The sequence below is a fragment of the Carlito syrichta genome, unplaced genomic scaffold, assembly GCF_000164805.1.
Source record: "Carlito syrichta isolate Samal-C Ts95f unplaced genomic scaffold, Tarsius_syrichta-2.0.1 Scaffold313430, whole genome shotgun sequence".
NCBI classification, from domain to species: domain Eukaryota; kingdom Metazoa; phylum Chordata; class Mammalia; order Primates; family Tarsiidae; genus Carlito; species Carlito syrichta.
Genome location: NW_007257526.1, coordinates 55,398 through 75,415, shown reverse-complemented (window position 1 = coordinate 75,415; position 20,018 = coordinate 55,398). Strand labels below are relative to the sequence as shown.

The 20,018-nt window shown below is 39.8% G+C and overlaps 1 protein-coding gene across 1 annotated transcript in view; it reads right to left on the bottom strand.

Annotated features, from left to right (window-relative positions):
• Nucleotides 1-1,368: 1,368 nt before the first annotated feature.
• LOC103272984 (ral GTPase-activating protein subunit alpha-2-like) overlaps nt 1,369-20,018 on the bottom strand; it is a gene marked incomplete at its 5' end in the record, with an annotated part of 72,562 nt that continues 53,912 nt past the window's right edge. The window contains 3 exons of the mRNA XM_008070454.2: nt 1,369-1,431; nt 2,283-2,411; nt 10,421-10,549. Coding sequence (XP_008068645.2) covers nt 1,369-1,431; nt 2,283-2,411; nt 10,421-10,549 — 321 coding nt within the window. The remainder of the gene's footprint in view (nt 1,432-2,282; nt 2,412-10,420; nt 10,550-20,018) is intronic.

Below are 20,018 nucleotides of genomic sequence, written 5' to 3'. Positions count from 1 at the left end.
TGGCTCCCCATCTCTTAAAAAAGAGAAAAAAAGAAAAAATTTCAGAGAATACACAAACAGTATCAGAGATTAAAAAGTAGGATAACTTCAAAAGTAAAAGGGATAAAAGGTAAGAGGGATCATGGAAACAGTATATTTTAATATTTAGGTGAAATGGTCAAATTCCTAGAAAACTTTGGTTTATCAAAACTGCCCCAAAAAAGGGGCGGGGGGAGAAAAACCTCAATATTACTTTAACCATTGAAGAGAATGAGTCAGTGGTTAACTTTCTTACAAAGAAAATACTAGACCTAGATAGACAGCTTTGCCATCAAGGTCTAATAAATACACAAGAATATTAACTCATTTGCAGAAACTCTGAACAAAGAGAATGTAACAGTATTTAACTAGTTTTGTGAGACAATATAACCTTATCACCAGACCTGATAAGGGCAGGATGGGAAGGAAAATTACAGGTGATGAATATTAATGTAACTTCCCTGAACAAAATATCAGCCAAACCAGTTCCAGCACCATATAAACCAACCAAGTTAGGGTTAGCCCAAAATGCAGGGTTAATTCAGTATCTGCACATTAATAATGAATCCAGAGTTTTTGGTAACAATAGACTAGGAAATTTAGACTAAACCATTCACTGAAGATAACTGAAAGAATGTGACAAAATACTAAAGAAAATAAAAGCTCTTAAAATCATTGAAGAGTTAGCAAGACAGTGACAGATGATGGGCTGCCATCTTGGAACGAACCTATGCAGGGCACAAGCCTCTTCCTTGGAGGCAGCAAGAGCATGAGCTGGGATTCTGGTGACCTGAAGGGGTAGGGAGTTGAGTACCAGAGGCCAGTGTTCCCCTCCATCAGTGTTCCCAACTTTGGGCTTCACCTCAGGAGCAGAGGTAGAAGCTTTTCATCATGTAGGTGGACCAAGAAACCTCATATCTTGATCACAGACTGCTAGCAACGCCACATGCCTGGCAGCCATGTTTCCAGACCCTGCCAAATGTCTCCAGGGTACAACATTATCAGTGGTTGAGAACCACTACCCTACACACGCACCATTTCTATGTTTTTTATTTATACTTCCCTTTTCTTTCTCATTGAAAATATCAGTGGATGCATGTATATATTTATAATTTTGCTTTTTCTTACACAAAATATGGCATACTATATATAATCTTCTGCACCTTACTATTCTCACTTAATAATGATGCCTTTTTAAATAATCAAGCAAAGACCTTCCTGACATAATTCTTCCTATAATTTGAGTGTGTGTAAGAGTAATGTGAAAGAATAGTGCTTTTTTAAACATTAACTGTTTATACATAAATGTGTATCTTAACATTCTAAAATAGTTTACCTCTTATTCAACATTTACCTTGCACATTCATTTGGTTCCTCTGTGGCATTCTTCAGTAAAATATTTATGAGGTAATGCTAAAAACACAAAATTAAGTAAAATAAAAACTTGGTGTCACAGTTGGTTTCCCACATGTTCCGACCATGTTCCAGGCAGCCAGGAACTACTGAGGACCTGCGAACTCAGGGAGCTCTCCTACGAGGGAGGACCTGGGGGAGGAGGCACACAGGCTTGGAGGAGCCATGGACAGAGGTCTCCTCAGGGCCTTCCTGGGCAATTATACCTGTAAGAGTCAAGTACTTCTCCTATTCAGTGAAAACCTCGTTACACAAATGAGACTTCCAGGTAGGAAAAGTCTCGGTTTCCTTTTACTTTAATTGGATTAGATACTGCACATTGAGGTCTATATTGTAACCATGTATTATAGCTTGATTTACTCTGAAATTTTAAAACCAGTTTTGTTTGTCTCAAAGTCAGCTAAGAACAAATGCTTATTTTTATTCTCCAAGGAATAGCTTAGAATTTCAAATTATTGGTAGTTTTTAATCAGGCCAACAATGGGATTGACTATTTGGCTTATTTCAATTATTTGTCATAAATTAATTTGATGCACTAATGCAGCATAATTAAGCTAATAAAATTATTACAAAGAATGATTCATTACATAATTATGATCCCTAGGCACGATAAACAGGCTTAATAAAAAACACTCAAGGAATATAGTTATAACCTCTGACTGCAACATGTTCTGAATCTAATACATTTACAAATGTAGCCCCTAAAATAGCCTTTTAAAAACAACTCTTGAAACATTTAAAAGAGCAAAATTTCAGGGCTAAGTAGATAAATGTATCATAATGGAAGAGATAGCCATATACCTAGAATTATAAAACGCTAAACTTGAGAGTCAGTCAAACGCACTGTGTACCTTGACATCTTCGGCTCCCATAATGACCTCATTCAGCCCCGGCACTGAGCGGAGGACAGGGAGTTCCTGGTAGGTATTTGGAAAGCAGACAAGAGAGCCAAGGAGGGTGAGGGCTTCTGAGCGCGGGGCCTGCACATGAGAAGGGAAATGCACACATTTTTCTTTTGCAAGTTAGAAACTTTAGATAAGCAACATGTTTTATTCTTCATGTTTTTGAGAGGGAATCTTTAAAATTATTTTATCCTAGATATGAAATATCAAACTATGCCGAGTTATTTTTGCTCAGGTGAATATTTAAGTAAGAGAGATGTGCTTACACGAAAAAGCAAATTTCCAAGGCATGGAAAATATCACAAGTGTCGTGAAAACAGGTCTGCAGATTCATCCAGAGTTAGAGAGACAGATAAGTCCGTCATGATGACTTTGTCTTGCTTTAGTGTTAATGTTCTTAACAAAGCAGGGTTAATGATATCAACTCAATATTATTTTTGCTGTTAAAAACGTTTAAAGAAAATTCATAAGGAAATGGGGTTGGAGGTAATTATTGGAAGGTAGAGAGAAAGAGAAAACATCCATTTTCCAAATTTCTTGTGTCACCAAGAACATACTATATACAAAATAACATATAGTAAGATACTATATATATCACTATATCTAATGAGATACTCTTCACTTAGTTGTCTGAATTATTGGAATTAGGTAACTATTAGAGAAGGCATTTCCCTAGAGTTCAATTCAGTTGACACTAGAAGCTATGATTAGCTAAGAATGAAGCAGGTACTAGGACTCTACAGGACTGTCATCCATCCACTCAGCTATCTGTCCATCTATCCACCTGTCTGTCTACTATCATGTGACACTCAGAATAATGACAGCTCACACGTGAAGCATTCTCCTGTGGTGCCAGGTACTGCTCTAAGTGCTGCACAAGAATTCCCTCATAGAATCCTCCCAGAAACATACTAAAGTGGAGACTGTTATCATTTCCATTTCCTAGAGAAAAAAACCAAGGCTCAGAGAAGCTAAGTGGCCCTTAGAGTCATCTAGCTCATATGTAATGGACCCTGGATTTGGACTGAGGCCACCTAACTCCAGGTCCACCCTGGGCCTATGTGGTTAAGCACTTGGGGTATAAATGAAAGACAGCGTTCCTCCCTCGGAGAGGTGGGAGTTTGGTAGGAGGATGAGGAGGACAGGCAAGCAAGTTACACACAACTCAGTGAAGCCAGTGCCAAGAAAGCAGTGTACTGGGGATGCTAGGGAGTCAGCCCTGTACTTCCTACCTGGTGTGGTTCTCCTGAGCACACAGGTGAATAAAAAACAACAGGAAACAGAGACAGACACTCCATGGGGCAAGGCCTGGCTTAGTTCTGCTCAGGATGGTTAGCAAACACCTAACCAAGCTGATGTGGAGGCCCTGAGAAGAAGAGGGGCAGGCAGGATGGTGGTGAGTAGGGGTGAGCTGAACTGGCAAGAGGCATGCTGCAGGTAGCAGGGATGGCAAAGGCAGGACTCAGGACCTCCATGGACCTGCAAGGAGTCCCCTAGGCAGGGAACACTTGAGTGTGTGGCCCAGGACAACTACAACTGGAGGAGTCTGAGAGGCACTAGGTCTGCCCGGGAAGAGACCTACAGGCCACATGGTACAGTTTCCATCACATTCTGCCCAGGGAGCGAGGCTATATGACTCCTGGGCCCAGCAGGAGCATGGTGTGAGTAGATGCCACCAGGCAGTCACTGAGGACAGCCTAAGCAAGAGGATGATGCTCAGAAGGGGGCAATGATAACAGGGATGCAGCCACTATGTCTTTAATGTTTTATTTCATGTTTAAAACACAAAGACTTGAAACCACTACAGCAAAACATTAAGCTCTGCCAGTGAGGCAGTGAGTGCACAGGTTTTGGTCACATAACCTTCATAGTACAAACCCCGTGGTCATCTCCCAGCCCTCATCTCATCCGACCTCTCAGTAGCACTGGATGCAGTGGACAGTTCCCTCAAATGAGGGAGCACTTGAGTCAAGCAATCTCCGGGATACCTTTCCTGGTTCCCAAGGAAACATAATAGTCTCTCTTGCTGGAACTTTCTATTTCCCCAGAACCTAAACTCTGGGTTGAGCACCGTCTCTGTCCTCAGCCCTCTTAGATCAATATTCACTACCGAGGGATCTCCAGTTGGTGGGTTTAAATGACTCCTGTATACTGACCACCCCAACACGTCTCCCCAACCCAGACTTCCCTCCTGAACTCCAGATCTGGAGAGCCAACTGTCTTTCTGCCATCTCTACTCAGGGCCAGGAGGGCATCTCCCTACCACAAGCCTCACCTGACCAGAGAGTTCTTCTGTAATTCTGTGAGCAGCACCCACCTCCATCACTCTCTGTTCTACCTACTGCTTTTACTTCTCTTTTTTAAGTTAGGAAACTCTTTAAACATAAAAGTAAGAAGGATATTGCACCCATATACCCAACACCCATATTCAAGATTTTACCACTCTTGCCTCATCTATCTCCTTTTCGTTTTTTCATTTCAAGATTTAAAAGTCACTGAAAAATGTCAACTTTTGATATGCTAATGCAAAATCAAGATACTCTGTGATTTCAACTCTGTGTTCTCCAATGGTCCCACTTCATGTTTCCTCTTTGCATCTATCACTTTCTGACACAGTACACACCTGTCTGTGCTCACATCCCCCACGTGAGCAGACTATGACAGTTGTCATCACTTCCTTATCCCCAGTAGATGCTCCACAAATACTGCCTTGAAATTAAGAACGGCGTGGTGTGCCCACTTACTGGGTGGACACTGATCATCTCTCTGGTCTCTGCTTCAGCATCATGTCTCCCATGATGATTTTTCTGGTATGCACCTCCCCCACCCCCCACCTCTCACCATGAAGATGTCACTATTCCTATACTGGTGGCTCTCTGAGTCCTGGATAGGACTCTACTGTGGCCACTAGAAACTTATTTGCAAATATTAACACTTAGTTTACATACCTGATTCCATGAGGGTAGGGACCCTATCACATTCATCCAGGCCAGGTCCTGATATACAGCAGGTTCACAGTAAATGTTTCCTAAAGAGATCTAGTCTGTTATTCCTCACTGACTGCTGCCCTGCAGCCATGAGACAGTCCTGGTTTAGACTTTGCTGAGGTTGGCTCGTCCCTGAACAGCACTGAACTACTCTGTGATGTATAAGCCTGGTTTGCACAATGAAATTTTAGATGAAATGCCAGACTGTAACAATTGGTTGCAAAACATAAGATCTTAAACAGTTGCTATAGCATTATTCAAAGAAAGTAATAAGTACAGATAATTTTTTCCCTACACACTGAGTTTATAGTGCACCCAAATTCACAGACAAGGAAAATGTGGCCCATGTGTTTACGTATATTGCCCAAGGATAGGTAACTTAATACTGGAAATGAACCCAGGACTGACAGCACAGAGTTGTGGAGTTAAGAAGAGGAAGGAAATTCCAGGTACAGAGAACTGCCCAAGTGAAGGCGAAGGGTGGGCAGTGACTTCCTATGGTGGTAGCCTGTGCAGAGAAGAGGGGGTGGATGTAAAAGGAACCAAGTGAGAGGCCCTGAGGGATTCGAACTCTTGTTAAAGTGAATGGAGAAATGATACCCAGTGGCAACTGGTGGAAATGACAGGCTCACTGTCTTCCAGAAGCTCATCCGTTGATGGGTGTAAAGGACGACTTCAGAAATGAGGGTGAGACCTGCCTCAGGAGTCCTGGAGACCCCTGGAGCAAGCCTGGTGAGACTGAGACCAAGGCCTACAGTGAGGCAGGGGTGGTGGGGAGAGGTGGCAGCAGAGAGAAGGGTATGGACAATGACCCTGAGGGCTTGATGTCCAATTAGATGTGGGACCTGAAGAAGCATGGGAAGTCATTTTCCTGCTCAGGGCTAAGGTGACAAGGCACTGTGATGAAATCCCAGAGAGTAGGCAGAAGAAAGAAAAGGCTCTAAGAGAAGTTGTGCTCTGCTTGGGGGATGGAGGTGATGCATCTAGGTGACACCCAAAGGCAGGTGTCCCTTAGACAGGAGGCTGAAGGAGTTAGAGGCAGTGGTCCTCAAAGTGTGTTCCACTAGGGCCATAGGGAATGTTAAACAAAAAAACAAACAAAACAAAAATGAAGACTCCGGGAAAAAGAAATTGCAGAAACATTTGGCTAAGCACAGTTAAACAGGAGCTTTAACATGTTAATGTACACTTGAATTTCCAAGTGAGGAAGTGTATGTCCCAAAATTATCTGACCATGAACCTAACCTTCCTCCTTGCCTTTCCCCTAGAGTATCTTGGGGAATTAGTGTTCTGAAGAAGTCTTTCTGAAATGCTTGTCTTGAGGTTAGAAGAGAAAAGTCTGGGAGAACAATCTGGAAGCTTTTTGTGTTCAGTAGAACTGAATACATGCTGTCTCTGTGTGTACAGAGAGAGAAGAAATGATGACAGAGGTCAGAGCCCTAAGGAAGAAGGGACAGACAACAGGAAGAATATCATTACCAGCCCATAGAAGTCTTCTTTGTGTCCCTCCATGATAGCCTCCCCTCCACAAAGAAACCCCATTCTGCCTTGTGACACCGCAGATGGGTTTTGTCTGTTTTTTTCAATTGAATAAATGAAATGAGAGTATTCAACCTTTTGTGTCTGACTTCTTTTGCTCATTATGTTATGCAATTGTTGTTGTGTTTTTATTGTACATAATAGTCCATCCTATGCACACAACACAATTTATCTGTTCTATTGTTGATGGACATTTGGATTGGCTCTAGTTTTGGGCTGTTACAAATAATGCTGTTGCCACAAGCTTCTACCCCATAATCTGGTGACCTGTTTGTACATTTCTCTCCCTCTCCCCCTCCCTCCCTCTCCCTCCCTCCTTTCCTTCCTTCCTTCCTTCCTCTCTCCCTCTCATTGCCTCAATGGGACCAACCCATACAGCAGGGGTTCTTCACACTTGTAATTAGCTTGTGTTAACTGAAAATTTTGACTGAGCAGGTGCGCTCCATCCAAACACCTCTACCCAGTTCCCTACAATACTAAACTTAAATAAGACAATACTATAATTCAGAGTTACAGTCCTTTTATGTAATAGTCTCATTAACATTCTCATATTTGCTCTCTTTTTAAAAGAAATTTTGGATGGCTAATTTATTTAATTTTTGATGATTCTTTTTTTCTCTCCAGCTTCACTAAAGTATAATTGACAAATAAAAATCATATATATTTAAGATGTACAACATATTTTGCTATACAGATGCATTGTGAAATGATAATGTTAATTAGACAGGTTAATTAACAAAGCAATCACTTCATGTAGTTTATTTTATGAGTGATGGGACATTTATGATCTACTCCCTTGGCAAATTTCAAGCTTTCAGTACAGTATTATTAACTGTAGTCACCATGCTATACAGATCTTCAGAACTTAATCATCCTGCATAAATGAAAGTTTATATACTTTGACCAGTACCACCCAATTTTGACTACACCCCAGCCTGGTAACTACATTCTACTCTCTACTTCTAGGAGTTGGACACTTTTGAGTTCCACATAAATGACATCAGGCAGTATTTGTCTTTTTGGAACTAGCTTATTTCACTTAGCATGGTGGTCTCCAGATTCATCCACGTGGTCAGAAATGACAGAAATCTCCTTCCTTTTTTAAGACTGAATAATACATCCATTGTGTTTATATACCACATTTTCTTTATCCAGTCGTCTGTTGATAGACACCTGTTTCCGTATTTTGGCTATTATGACTAAAGCTGTCCTGCACATGGAATGCAGATATCTCTTCGACACATTGATTTCAATTCCTTTGGAATACACCCAGAAATGGGATTTCTGGTTATTCTATTTTTAATTTTTTTGGGAAACCAGCATACTGTTTTCCTTAATGGTTGTATCAATTTACATCTCCACCAACAGTGTGCAAGAGTTCTCCGTCCTCCATATCCTCCCCAACACTTGGTACCTTTTGTCTTTTTGATGAGAGCTACTCTAAAGTAAATTCTCTCAGAGAATGGCCACTATGTGTAATATTATCTCTAGAAAGGCTACCGCATTCTTACAGGAAACTCTCCTAGCAAGTAATAAAAAGTTCAATAAAGAACTATGATTTTCCTTCCTATATCTTGTAACTTTTTTCAATGTTGATTTGAATGGTTAAAATACATTTGAAATTGTCTTTCAAATTTAAAGTTTCTTTGAGATTATAAAGTCAAACGATTATATGTCAACCTCACTACTCTTGTGCTTTAGGGTCATTATTAAGTAAAATAAGGATTATTTGAGCACAGGCACTGAGCTATCATAACTGCCGACCTGATAACAGATATGGCTATTAAGTAACCAGTGGGTAGGCAGCGTATACAGCTTGGATCTACTGGACCTAAAGGGATGATTCATGTCGGGGCAGGATGGGCTGGGATGGCTCAAGCTTTCATCGGGCTACTCAGAACTGCACGAAATTTAAAACTGAAGTGTCTATTTCTGGAATTTTTCATTTGATATTTTTAGGCCACCATTGACTCTGGGTAATTGAACTCTCAGAAAGTGAAACCGAGGATGAGGGCCAACAGCATGTCTGAAGACTACTTTTATTACTCAGCTACTACAAGATAAATTCTCTCAGAAAATGGCCACTATGTGTAATATTATTTCTAGAAAGGCTTCCGCATTCTTACAGGAAATTCTCCTAGCAAGTAAGAAAAAGTTCAATAAAGAACTTGATTTTCCTTCTCATATCTTGTAATTTTTTTCAATGTTGATTTGAATGGTTAAAATACATTTGAAATGGTCTTTCAAATTTAAAGTTTGAGATTATTTTAAAATCTTTTTCAGAAATAATGAAGTATGAAAAGTTGCATATTCCTTACCAAAAAAAGTGAAGCAAATTAAACATTCTTCTTTCTTTCTTTCTTTCTTTCTTTCTTTCTTTCTTTCTTTCTTTCTTTCTTTCTTTCTTTCTTTCTTTTTGACACTGGTTGTTGTTACATCACTCAGGCTGGACTCAATCCCTGGGGACAAGCGCTCCTCCCACCTTGGCCTCGGGAGTTGCTAGGGCTATAGGCACATACCACCGGCCCCGTCTTTCTTTTTCTTTATCTTTCTTTTCTTTCCTCACTCTTCCCTTTTACTCCTGTTTCTTTCCCTTTCTCTTTGCTTTCTGATTATCCTTAAGAAAAAGTTAGTGTGTGAAAATACCAGCATGAAATACCAGCTATATAAAGTATTTAGAAAACAATTTAAAACCTAGGACTTAAGAGTTTGAATTTATCCTGTACAGAAGAAATAAGTAGTTAGAAAAAAAAAAAAAAAAGAAGAAAGAAACCATGTATCAAACAAAATGTAGGTTGTTGGAGAGTTGTACTGACTTGAATGCCAGTCCATAGTAAATAGTAAAGCTAATTTTATTTATACCTTTTGAAGGGCAAAACTGACTCTGAATAGGAAACAGTTGTACAGAGCACAAATGGAAAAGGCCCTTTACATTTAAATGTGTAAGAGCACTGTCTCAAAGATATCAAAATATTGCTTTAATAGAAGAGATAAAAGTAGAGTGTGAAAACAAGTTCTTTTTGTCATCCTTAATGTTCACTTAGCCCATTTGACTTTTTTACTACAACAATTCTGTCAGCTTTTCTGGCACATTATTAAGAAAATATATATTCATTTCTGGTTAAAATTTTAGTATTCTAACATTTTAAGAAAATATTTTCTATGAGACTTTTAATAACCAAAACGTAGGAACAAAAACCAAATCTTACTGCTAATCGACACTTAAAATTCTCTATTTCAGACACTCATGTCTGTACCACAATTTACTAGAATGCTAATAAGAATCTAAGAGACAATTCATGCTTCTGACTGTGTAAATGTGCTGAAATATTAGTGAGGATATGATTTCTCACACTTTGGCCTTTTGATGAAACGCCTTTCCAATACCAGTGTGTCATCTTATTCTACAATTTCACACATCAGCTGCCAGGGTATCTACCCTGAGAGTCCTGTTTCACATTGCACTAATGAGTCAACACCTGTTAAGAGTGTAGAAATCTGAACCTTGTTAGCGATTGTGAAGCCTCCTGGGATTGGGATGCTGAGCATTGTCACACTCACCGTCAACATGTCTGTACTGAGGACCCTGGCAGCGGCTGTGATGAAGTCCCCCACCAGCATTGAGAAGCCAGGAAAACCCAGGGAGAAAAAGCGAGGTGGACAGTGCCTTATAATGGTATTTAAGATATCCTAAAAGGAAAGATTAAAAAAAACACAGTTGTGATTTTCCAGAACATTTCAAAGTAGTCAATACATATGACTGTTGCATAATAATTTAAGAGAACACAGATCACAGAAATTTTTCAGTGAAAGGGGTATTGAGAGCTGAATTACTCCAAGAATTATTGTACCCATTTTATAGGTAAGAGAGCAGACACATCAAACTGTAAGAAGATGTATCCAAAATCGAAATCGTGGCACTAGGACATTTCTTCTCTCCTCCACCTAGAGGTGAGCTCCTTGGACAAGCTACAGGAGTGATGAGGAAAATATGTGAATAAAATCCTGAAACATTTACACTAAAACAAAAGACATGTTCTGTCCTTTGATTTCCATTTTCAAAGTTAATGCACACTGTTATATTTTAAAATCTTACACTAGTCCAAGAGATGGAAATCTTCACTCTTCTGGTAACTTTATGTGCTAAGAAATGAGAACAAACAGAGTGCTACTGTCATGTAACTGATGATATGCCCAGGTTGGGGTTGGCAAAGCTCTGAGTGTGTGAGCTCAAGGTGTCACACAAAGAGCAGCAGTGGTGGCCTTCTGCATAGCACTCAGCATGAAGAGCATCACCTGCCCCTTGGCACATGGTGCCCGTGTCTGTAACAGCCTCTCATCGGTAGCTGGCTGGCTCCTCATGCCCTAGCTCTGTTCTGAGTCAGTTACCCCATTTCTGCCTGCAGCAGATCAGGATCTACCCCTGAACAGCATTCATGCCATCCATAGCCAGACCACATCTCGGAAGCCATCTGTGCAAGTGTGTGTCTGTGCAGGGGTGATTAGTAAGAAAGTCACAAGCTTCTTGTATGTAGTTTGGAGCCATACACATTAATCAAACACTGCAGTATAGCCACATGTCACTTAATGACGAGGACATGTTAAAAAATGTCGTTGGGTGATTTTATCATTGTGTGAACATCCTAGTGTGTACCTATACATACTTAGATGGTATAGCCTACTGCATTCCTAGGCTGTATGGTACAGCCTTTTGCTCCTAGGCTACAAACCTGGACAACGTGTGCTGTACAAACCTGGATAGCATGTGACTATACAAACTATACAACATGTGACTGTACTGTCGGCCACTGTAACACAATGGTAAGTATTTGTGTAAGCATATCTAGACACAGAAAAGGCACAGTAAAAGTATGGTACTATAATTTTATAGGACCACTGTCGTATATGACTCGATCATGGATTGAAATGAAATATCACTGTGTGGCAAGTGACTATGTGATAGTCATATGACTTGTAGTTATACAGCCCATACTCAGTCTCAACATATGAGTAAGAAGCAAAATTTTTTTTTAAAATTTGGTCTCTTAGATTTCTGTGTGGCTATGTGAAAAAAATTCTTAAAATAATCCTGATTTAATTTGATTAAATTAGAGCAAAGTAGTAGCAACAGGTTAAATTCTAACATGTTAACTCAAGCCCTTCATAATACAAATAACCTCATTTAACAACTTACTTTCTAAAGGGGGATTTACATGTGTTCACATAACATTTTTTCCTAAGACTTATTCTTTTCCTTCTGTGGGACTCATTTAGTTTCTACAAATAGTTTCACTATTTATATCCTTAAAATTACCGTCTAATGATTAGTCTGTTAGAACTCAAATAGGGTAAATAGTTCAGCAAGTACTAATTTAAAGTTTTCACATTTCAGCAGACTCTTCCCTATATCAGAAATAACAGATAGATAAGTCAAAGGAAGGAAGAAAGGAAAGAAAAACCCAAAGCACGCTTCCTTGAGGTTAATGGTTAAGCCAGCTTTAATCACATCCTTTGATACACTTTGGGGTCCATATCAGCCAAGGCAAACATTCTGAGGGGCCGAGCAGATGGATGCTGTGGTTCAGAAAGTGTGTGGTAAACTCTGACTCTAGGAGTGGAACAAAAGATCCACCTTTTTCATAATTAAGCCTCTGATTAATGCCCTGGGCTTCTCACCACACACCTGTAATTACTCACAGAGGTACGCATTGTGCTGGGTCTTGTCTCGGAATATCAGGCATCAAGCTACCCAGCAGCAGATGGAAGCACATTTCTGTTGACATATGTTGCAATGAAAAGATTCGTGCAAACCTGGCTAGCAAGGTAGCAGAATGCCATACATGTGAAGATTAATAATGCAAACAGCCATGATGTCAACTTGGTTATGTTTGTGTTAATTCCATCTGTTGAGATGAGGCTCTAAACCTTGAGGCCTGTGGGTTTTAAATGTCTTTAGCACATATTTAAATCATATAAGCCATTTTCACCACTGGAATTTAAAGTTATAATTGAAAAATGTTTCTCTGGGATAAGTTTATGGGAATTATGAACTAAATCCTTTAACAAGCTAAAGCCAGAATTCGTAAACGAATGCTTCATAAGGCTCATATGTGTAAAGGCAATGATCTGTAAAATGGGGCATTCAGGAAAAATGACTAAGTTGCTATTGATGCTAAAGACAGCAGCTATGCATGTGGCTAAGATAAAGTCACACGGCTCCCCCAGCCCCTGGCCCCCAGCCAGTCACTCCAACGGAACCTGTCTCTATGGGCAAGAGGACTGGAAAGAGCGGGCCAAAGAACAGATGGCTAGCCTACCCTGCCCCGCCACCCACGGAAGACAGTGCCCCAAAGGAGATGCAGGACCTGTGCCCAAATCGCCAGGGACAGCACTGGGGTAGGGTTAATGTGGGGGTTTAAGAGGGGACTGTATGACCCGCCAGCCAAATGAGGGCCATATGCCTGCTTATTTTGCTCCACCACACTGAGATGGAACAACCCAAAGATTCCATCTTTGTGATAACATCTCAAAATTAGGAAGAACCATGTGGTGCTCAAAAGAGAACAGCTGTGTAACTCCCAAAAGAGGGACGTCCGCAAAGTGCTCCACCCATTTCCAACTCATCCGAGAATCCTTACTGCAGCTTCCCTTCAGTACATTAGATCACAGCCATCACTGGAATCTTTGGAAAAATAAAACAAGAACTGAGGGATTCTGAGGCTTCCTCACTGCCTCTGGCTGTATACACACATGGGACAGGATGGCGCCTCCCAGGCTCCATCACTCAAGCCCAACCCTCATGCCTTTGCCATCCCTATATCTAAAGTGAACATTGTTCACCTAATAGGCTTTTCAAAGCAACTTACCTTTTTTGAACTTAAATATGATTGTTCTGGAAAACTGATATCCTTAGTCATAAATAGAAAATGACCCTCAAGTCAACACAATGATGAAAACTAGTGCTACTAAATCTGTGCTAAAAATATTACTGTCTGATAGATACTCTGGGTCTGAGAACAGCTCCCCTTGTTAAGAAGGGCTGCTTGCACCGCTGGGGTGGTGAAGAGAAGTTCTTAACTTCTCTTCCTGCATGCATCAAGGACTGGCTGAGATGAGGGGAGAGGATGCTCTTCCCACCATGGGAATGGATGCTGCTCAGTGCTGCCTCCGCTGAGATCACATGTGAAAAGCGCCTCTGCATCCAAGCTCTGCGGGGGCAAAAAAAAACAAAACAAAACCCTAGAGCTGGGGCCACAAGGCCTGAGCTCCAAGCCTTGTGTGACTGGGCAGATCATACATAGAGCTTCACACTTCTCTTCCACAAAATAGGACGTACATCTGATGGGACAGTAGATGTGAACACAACCCTTTGCAAGCTGAAAACAGGCAAGGCATAAGTAAATCGAGTAACAGTAACACATTTATTTTTCAGTAAAGGAAGGACTCTGAAAAGTTTTACTTTGTAGAATTTACTTTACAGGTTTAGTTTGTATAATTCAGTGAACTATTATTTTGCTGATCTACAGAAAGAATATTTGAAAAAATTTCAAACATGACACAAACAAGCCTCTTGGAAGACACATTATACCAGTAATTTAAAAGCTCTGGAAATTAGTGCCTTCAGATAACATTCTTTTTTTTTTTTTTTTTGAGTTGGCGTCTCTGTCGCCCAGACTAGAGTGCAGTGGCCGCTCCCGGCCACCGCAGCCTCGACCTGCTGGGCTCCAGCGATCCTTCCTCCTCAGCCTTCCAAGTAGCTGGAATTACAGGCGCTCGCTACCATGCCTGGTTAATTTTTTTTTTTTTAAATTTATTGTAGAGATGAGGTCTCACTGCCCAGGCGGGTCTCAAACCCGCGGGCTCTGGCAATCCACTCACCTCAGCCTCCCAAAGGCATGGGATTACAGACTGAGCCACCGAGCCTGGCTCAGATAACATTCTTAATGAGACATTATGGACATTACCCATAGTGTATATAATTTATGAGGCAAATAATGAAATAAAAACAGGAAAATTATCATTTTAGATTGTCTAGGTTTCATTATCCTAAGGAGTTCTAGAACATAACCACAGACAAATTAGTTTTAGATCAAGAACGAGTTTTCCACACTTTAAACACACTAAACAGTAAGCTCAATGACAAATGAATCTAAAATAGAATTAAGTTCATTCTTGAAAGCAGAACAGGAAACATAGAAAAAAACTCTTTCACATGCTTTTGTTCAAAAGAAATACAATTCTTCTGGCAAAATGTTGTAATAAAGTGAACTGGCCACCAAACTAGTATTTTTCTCTTGTTTTGGTTAAAAGTCCATGTTATACATTGAGGGTATAGCAGGATTATAAGATGATAATTGTGAATCTGCAGTTTATCAAAAGATTTGGTTTATGAGAAAGTAACTGGTAAGAACATCTGTCTCTTATCACTGATCTTGCAAAAAAATCAGGTAATTCAAATAGAGGCGTGTTGTTTCCTCTCCTCCAAAGCACAGTTCTATAAACACAAACCACATTCAGCCTGGTAAATGAATCGCTTTAATTGAATGCTATGTACACAGTAACTGGAAAAACCATAAGTGATAAGAAAAACATATGGTGATGGCAACAGAAATTGGTTTATTCATTTTGCATAGTGTTGTTTCTTTAGTTCCCTTATAATTGACCTTTAGAGCGATAAATGTGTAAAATAATTTTGTTTATTATGGCTCCAAACCTTCCAACAATTACACAAAATGAAAATTTAAAAGGAAGGATTCATTCTGGAAGCATTTCCATTGTTTACATAATTGCACAGCTATAATTTAGTGCTTGTGTTGTTATGGAAAATAAAAAAAGGGCGATTACAGGCCATTTCAATTCAAAATATTGCACAGTGGTGTCAAAATGGGGGAAAATGTTCACTTTAAAGCAGCTTAAAATGGATTAACCCTGTAAACAAAAACATTTCAATATAGCATTCTATGAAATACGAATGTTCAAGAAGTTGCCATTCTTCAAACCATATTAGAAATGTTGCAACTGTACTTTCACACCAATTACATATATATTATTCACTTAATATTTGCTCAGGGCCCAGCAGATGATGGCGGTAACACAATAGCTGGCCATCTGTCTCCCTGCCTCTCCTCAGTGGACCCACGCCTGCTTCTCAAAAACAAACAGATCCGGTTATTCCACCCAAAGTCACTCAGTCCCTCCATGCGGCCAACCACAGTCACCAAGAAGTAGAATCTGAATATGCGAAATCATTAGCTCCTCGCTTAACTTTTTACTTTAAGAAAACTAATACCCTATACAGTCAGATGACTTCATTGTTCTTTTTCAGGGAAAAGGCTTGCCTTTTATCTAGAAAATTCTATAGGAAACTCTTTCATTTGGTAAAGAAGGGAATGTTGGCTCTGGTTATCCCAGTAATCTGGCTGATAAAAAGAGATGACTCATTCTATGCTTGGTGAATTAATTATAAAGAAATTTGAATGCAAAGGATACATTTCACACTAAACCTGGATGTAATTTACATGTTACCAATGGAAAAGGCAGCTACTATCCTGTCTACCTAGAGGACACATTTGTAAATATTTGTTCTTGCCCAGCTGGTAAAGTTCAGAAGTGCTGAGTTACAAGACATTTTTAGGTACCAGAAGACCAGATCTGAAGAGGCCTGAGTTCCAAGGCCTGGTCTTCCCATGTCTATGAGTGGGTTTCTGCTCCTCTGGCAAGGGCATCCTTTACACACTACAAGCTGCAATGCAGCTTCTGGCTATTAAAAATATAGGCTTTATCAGTATGGTCCTTAAAAAAAAATAGCACAGCACAGCATGACACCAGTACTATCCTTTCAGAAAAGTCACTGGGAATAAAAAGCAGGACAGAGCTGAAAGTTACTTTCAAAACTGGCCCAAATAACATGGGGAACGTGCTTGACATTATCTGTTAAAATGACTAATTTGGTGTAATCTGTTTGGGGAAAGAGCAGAGATTTTTTACAAGTGCTGAACAAAACGTGACTTCTTTGAGCATGTGACGCCAAGGCCAGGAGAAAGTTGACAGGACAGAGTCACTGGGTTCTACTCCTGAAGGCCCACAGTCACCTAGAGCATCTCACAAGAACTGCTCTGGGGAAGACACTGAGTTTCCTGACAGCAGCATGGGAAGGAGGAAGGGAGTGATAACTGCAAAACAAACTTCTTACAGTCATGGGGGTTGCTCTGACCATGTGCACAGTGTCAGGATTTTAGGAGTGACAGAACACGCAGACAGATGGCAGGAACGGTTGTTGCAATGCTCAAGCCCAAAAGAAGAACCTTGGATATTTTTTTATGATTGCTTATCTGTGAAGAAAAACTTGGCTGACCTTTAAATGGACCGAGACTGTCTGACTGTTCTGCTTCAGGAAATTTGGGATGTAGATTTATTTACTTATTTAACAAACACTGTATGCGAATTTTATACTATAGTTGATAAGTCACCAGGCTGTCTAAACTGCTTCTTTTTATTTTTTTGTACCAGCTTTATTGATATAGGCATATATAATGAACGTCACCCTATAAAGTGTACAATTTAGTAGTTTTTAGTATATTCACAGAATTGTGCACCCATCACCACTATCTAATTTGAGAGCATTTTTCATGACCCCCAATAAAACCCTATACCCACTAGCTGCTACACTCCATTTCTCTGACCTCCAGCATATGGCAACCACTAGTTTACTGTCTGTCCCCATGGAGTTGCCTGCCCTGGACATCTCAGAATATGGAATCTTACAATATGTGGTGTTTTGTACCTGGTTTCCTCTACCTAACATAATGTTTTCGAGGTCGATCCATTTTGTAGAACATACTTTATTCCCTTTCAAGTTCAAATAATATTCCAATGTACTGACATTGCACATTTTGCCTATCTTTTCATCAGTGGATGGACATTTGAGTTGTTACCACTTTTAGGTGATTATGAATAACACTGCTGTGAAATTTTGTACACAAGTTTTCATTTGAATATCTGTTGTCAATTATTCTGGGTATATACCTAGTAGTGGAATTGCAGGATCTATACTCATTCTGTGTTTGAATTTTGAGGCACTACTAAACTATTTTCCATAGTAGCTGTACCATTTTACATTCTTACCAGCAATGTACATAAGATGCTAATTTCTCCACTTTTTTTTTTTTTTTTTTTTTTTTTTTTTGAGTTGGAGTCTCACTCTGTCGCCCAGACTGGAGTGCAGTGGCCGCTCCCGGCCACCGCAGCCTCGGCCTGCTGGGCTCCGGCGATCCTTCCGCCTCAGCCTTCCGAGTAGCCGGAATTACAGGCATGTGCCACCATGCCCGGCTGATTTTTTGATTTATTGTAGAGATGAGGTCTCGCTGCCCAGGCGGGTCTTGAACCCGCGGACTCAGGCCATCCACTCACCTCAGCCTCCCAAAGGCGCGGGATTACAGGCTGAGCCACCAAGCCTGGCTTCTCCACTTTTTCATTAACGTTTTTATGTTCTTTTCTTTAAAAAAATTATTATTGTAGTAATTCTAGTGAATATGAAGGGTATCTCGTGGTTTTGATTTGCATTTCCCTGGTGAATAATGATGCTGAGCATCTTTTCATATTCTTGCTGGCCATTTGTATATTCTCTTCGGAGAAATTTAAGTCTATTTAAGTCCTTCACCCACTTTTTATTTGGGTTGTTTATCTTTTTTGTTGTTGAGTTGTAAGACTTCTTTATATATTCTGGGCACCAGACCCTTAATGGGTATATGATTTACAAATATTTTCTGGGTTGTCTTTCCACTTGCTTGATCATACCTTTGACGCACACAGATTTTATTTTTGATGAAGGAAACTTTACCTATTTTTTTTCTTTTGTAGCTTGTGTTTTGGATGTCATATTTTATTTTTTAATTTTTTTTAATAATTAGTATTTTTTATTATGGTTTTGTGGGGTACAGTTAAGGGTTAGGTGTACAATTACGTTTCATTCAGGCACCCTGTTGATAAGAGGTGTTTTCCCAGCCCCAGACAGATATTTGCTACTGTTAATCCCATCCCCCTCCCCCACATAGTTTCCTAGTACCGTTAGTCATTTTCTTATAGTATTACATTGGATGTTCAAGGTCCATTATATGAGTGAGAACATGTGATATTCTGATCTTTGTTTCTGTGTGAGGTCACTCAGTATTATAGACTCTAGTTCCATCCAGGTTGCTGCAAAATTCATGATTTTGTTCTTTTTTATGCCTGCGTAGTATTCCATCGTGTATATGTACCACATTTTTTTAATCCAGTCCTCTTTTGATGGGCAGCATGGTTGTTTCCAGCTTCTTGCTATTGTGAACAACGCTGCAATAAACATACGTGTGCAGGTATCTTTTTTATAGAGTGATTTGTGTTCTTCAGGGTATATTCCCAGTAGGGGGATTGCAGGGTCATATGGAAGGTCAATTTTTAGAGCTTTTAGGAATCGCCACACTGCTTTCCACAGAGGTTGCACTAGTTTACACTCCCACCAACAGTGTAGAAGTGTTCCCTTTTCACCACACCCTCTCCAGCAGCTGTTATTTTTTGAGTTGTTGATAATTGCCATTCTGTGGATGTCATATTTTAAAATGTATTGTCAAATCTAAGGTCATGAAGATTTACCCCTTTCTTTTCTTCTAAGAGTGTTATAGCTTTAGCTTTTGCTTTTAGGTCTTTGATACATTTTGAGTTAATTTTGAGTATGGTATGAGGTAGGGGTCCAACTTCATCCTTTTCCTGTGGATATCCAGTTGTTCAAGTACCGTCTGTTAGAGACTATTCTTTCCCCACTGAATTGTCTTTGCATCTTTGTTGGAAATCAGCTGACAATAGGTATATGAGTTTATTTCCAGAATCTCAGTTCTATTTCACTGATCTCTATGCCTGACCTTTTACCAGTACTACACTGTATTGATTGCTCTAGCTTTATAGTAAATTTTGAAACAGGGAACTGATAGTTCTCTAATTTTTTTTTCAAGATTGTTTTGGCTATTCGGGATTTCTTGCAATTCCTTATGAGTTTCAGAGTCAGCTTTTCCATTTCTGGAAAAAAAAAAGGCTATTGGGAGTTTGATAGAAATTGGGTTAAATCTGTATATTAGTTTGGGGAGTATTATTTTAATATTAAGTCTTCCAATCCAAAGATATTTTT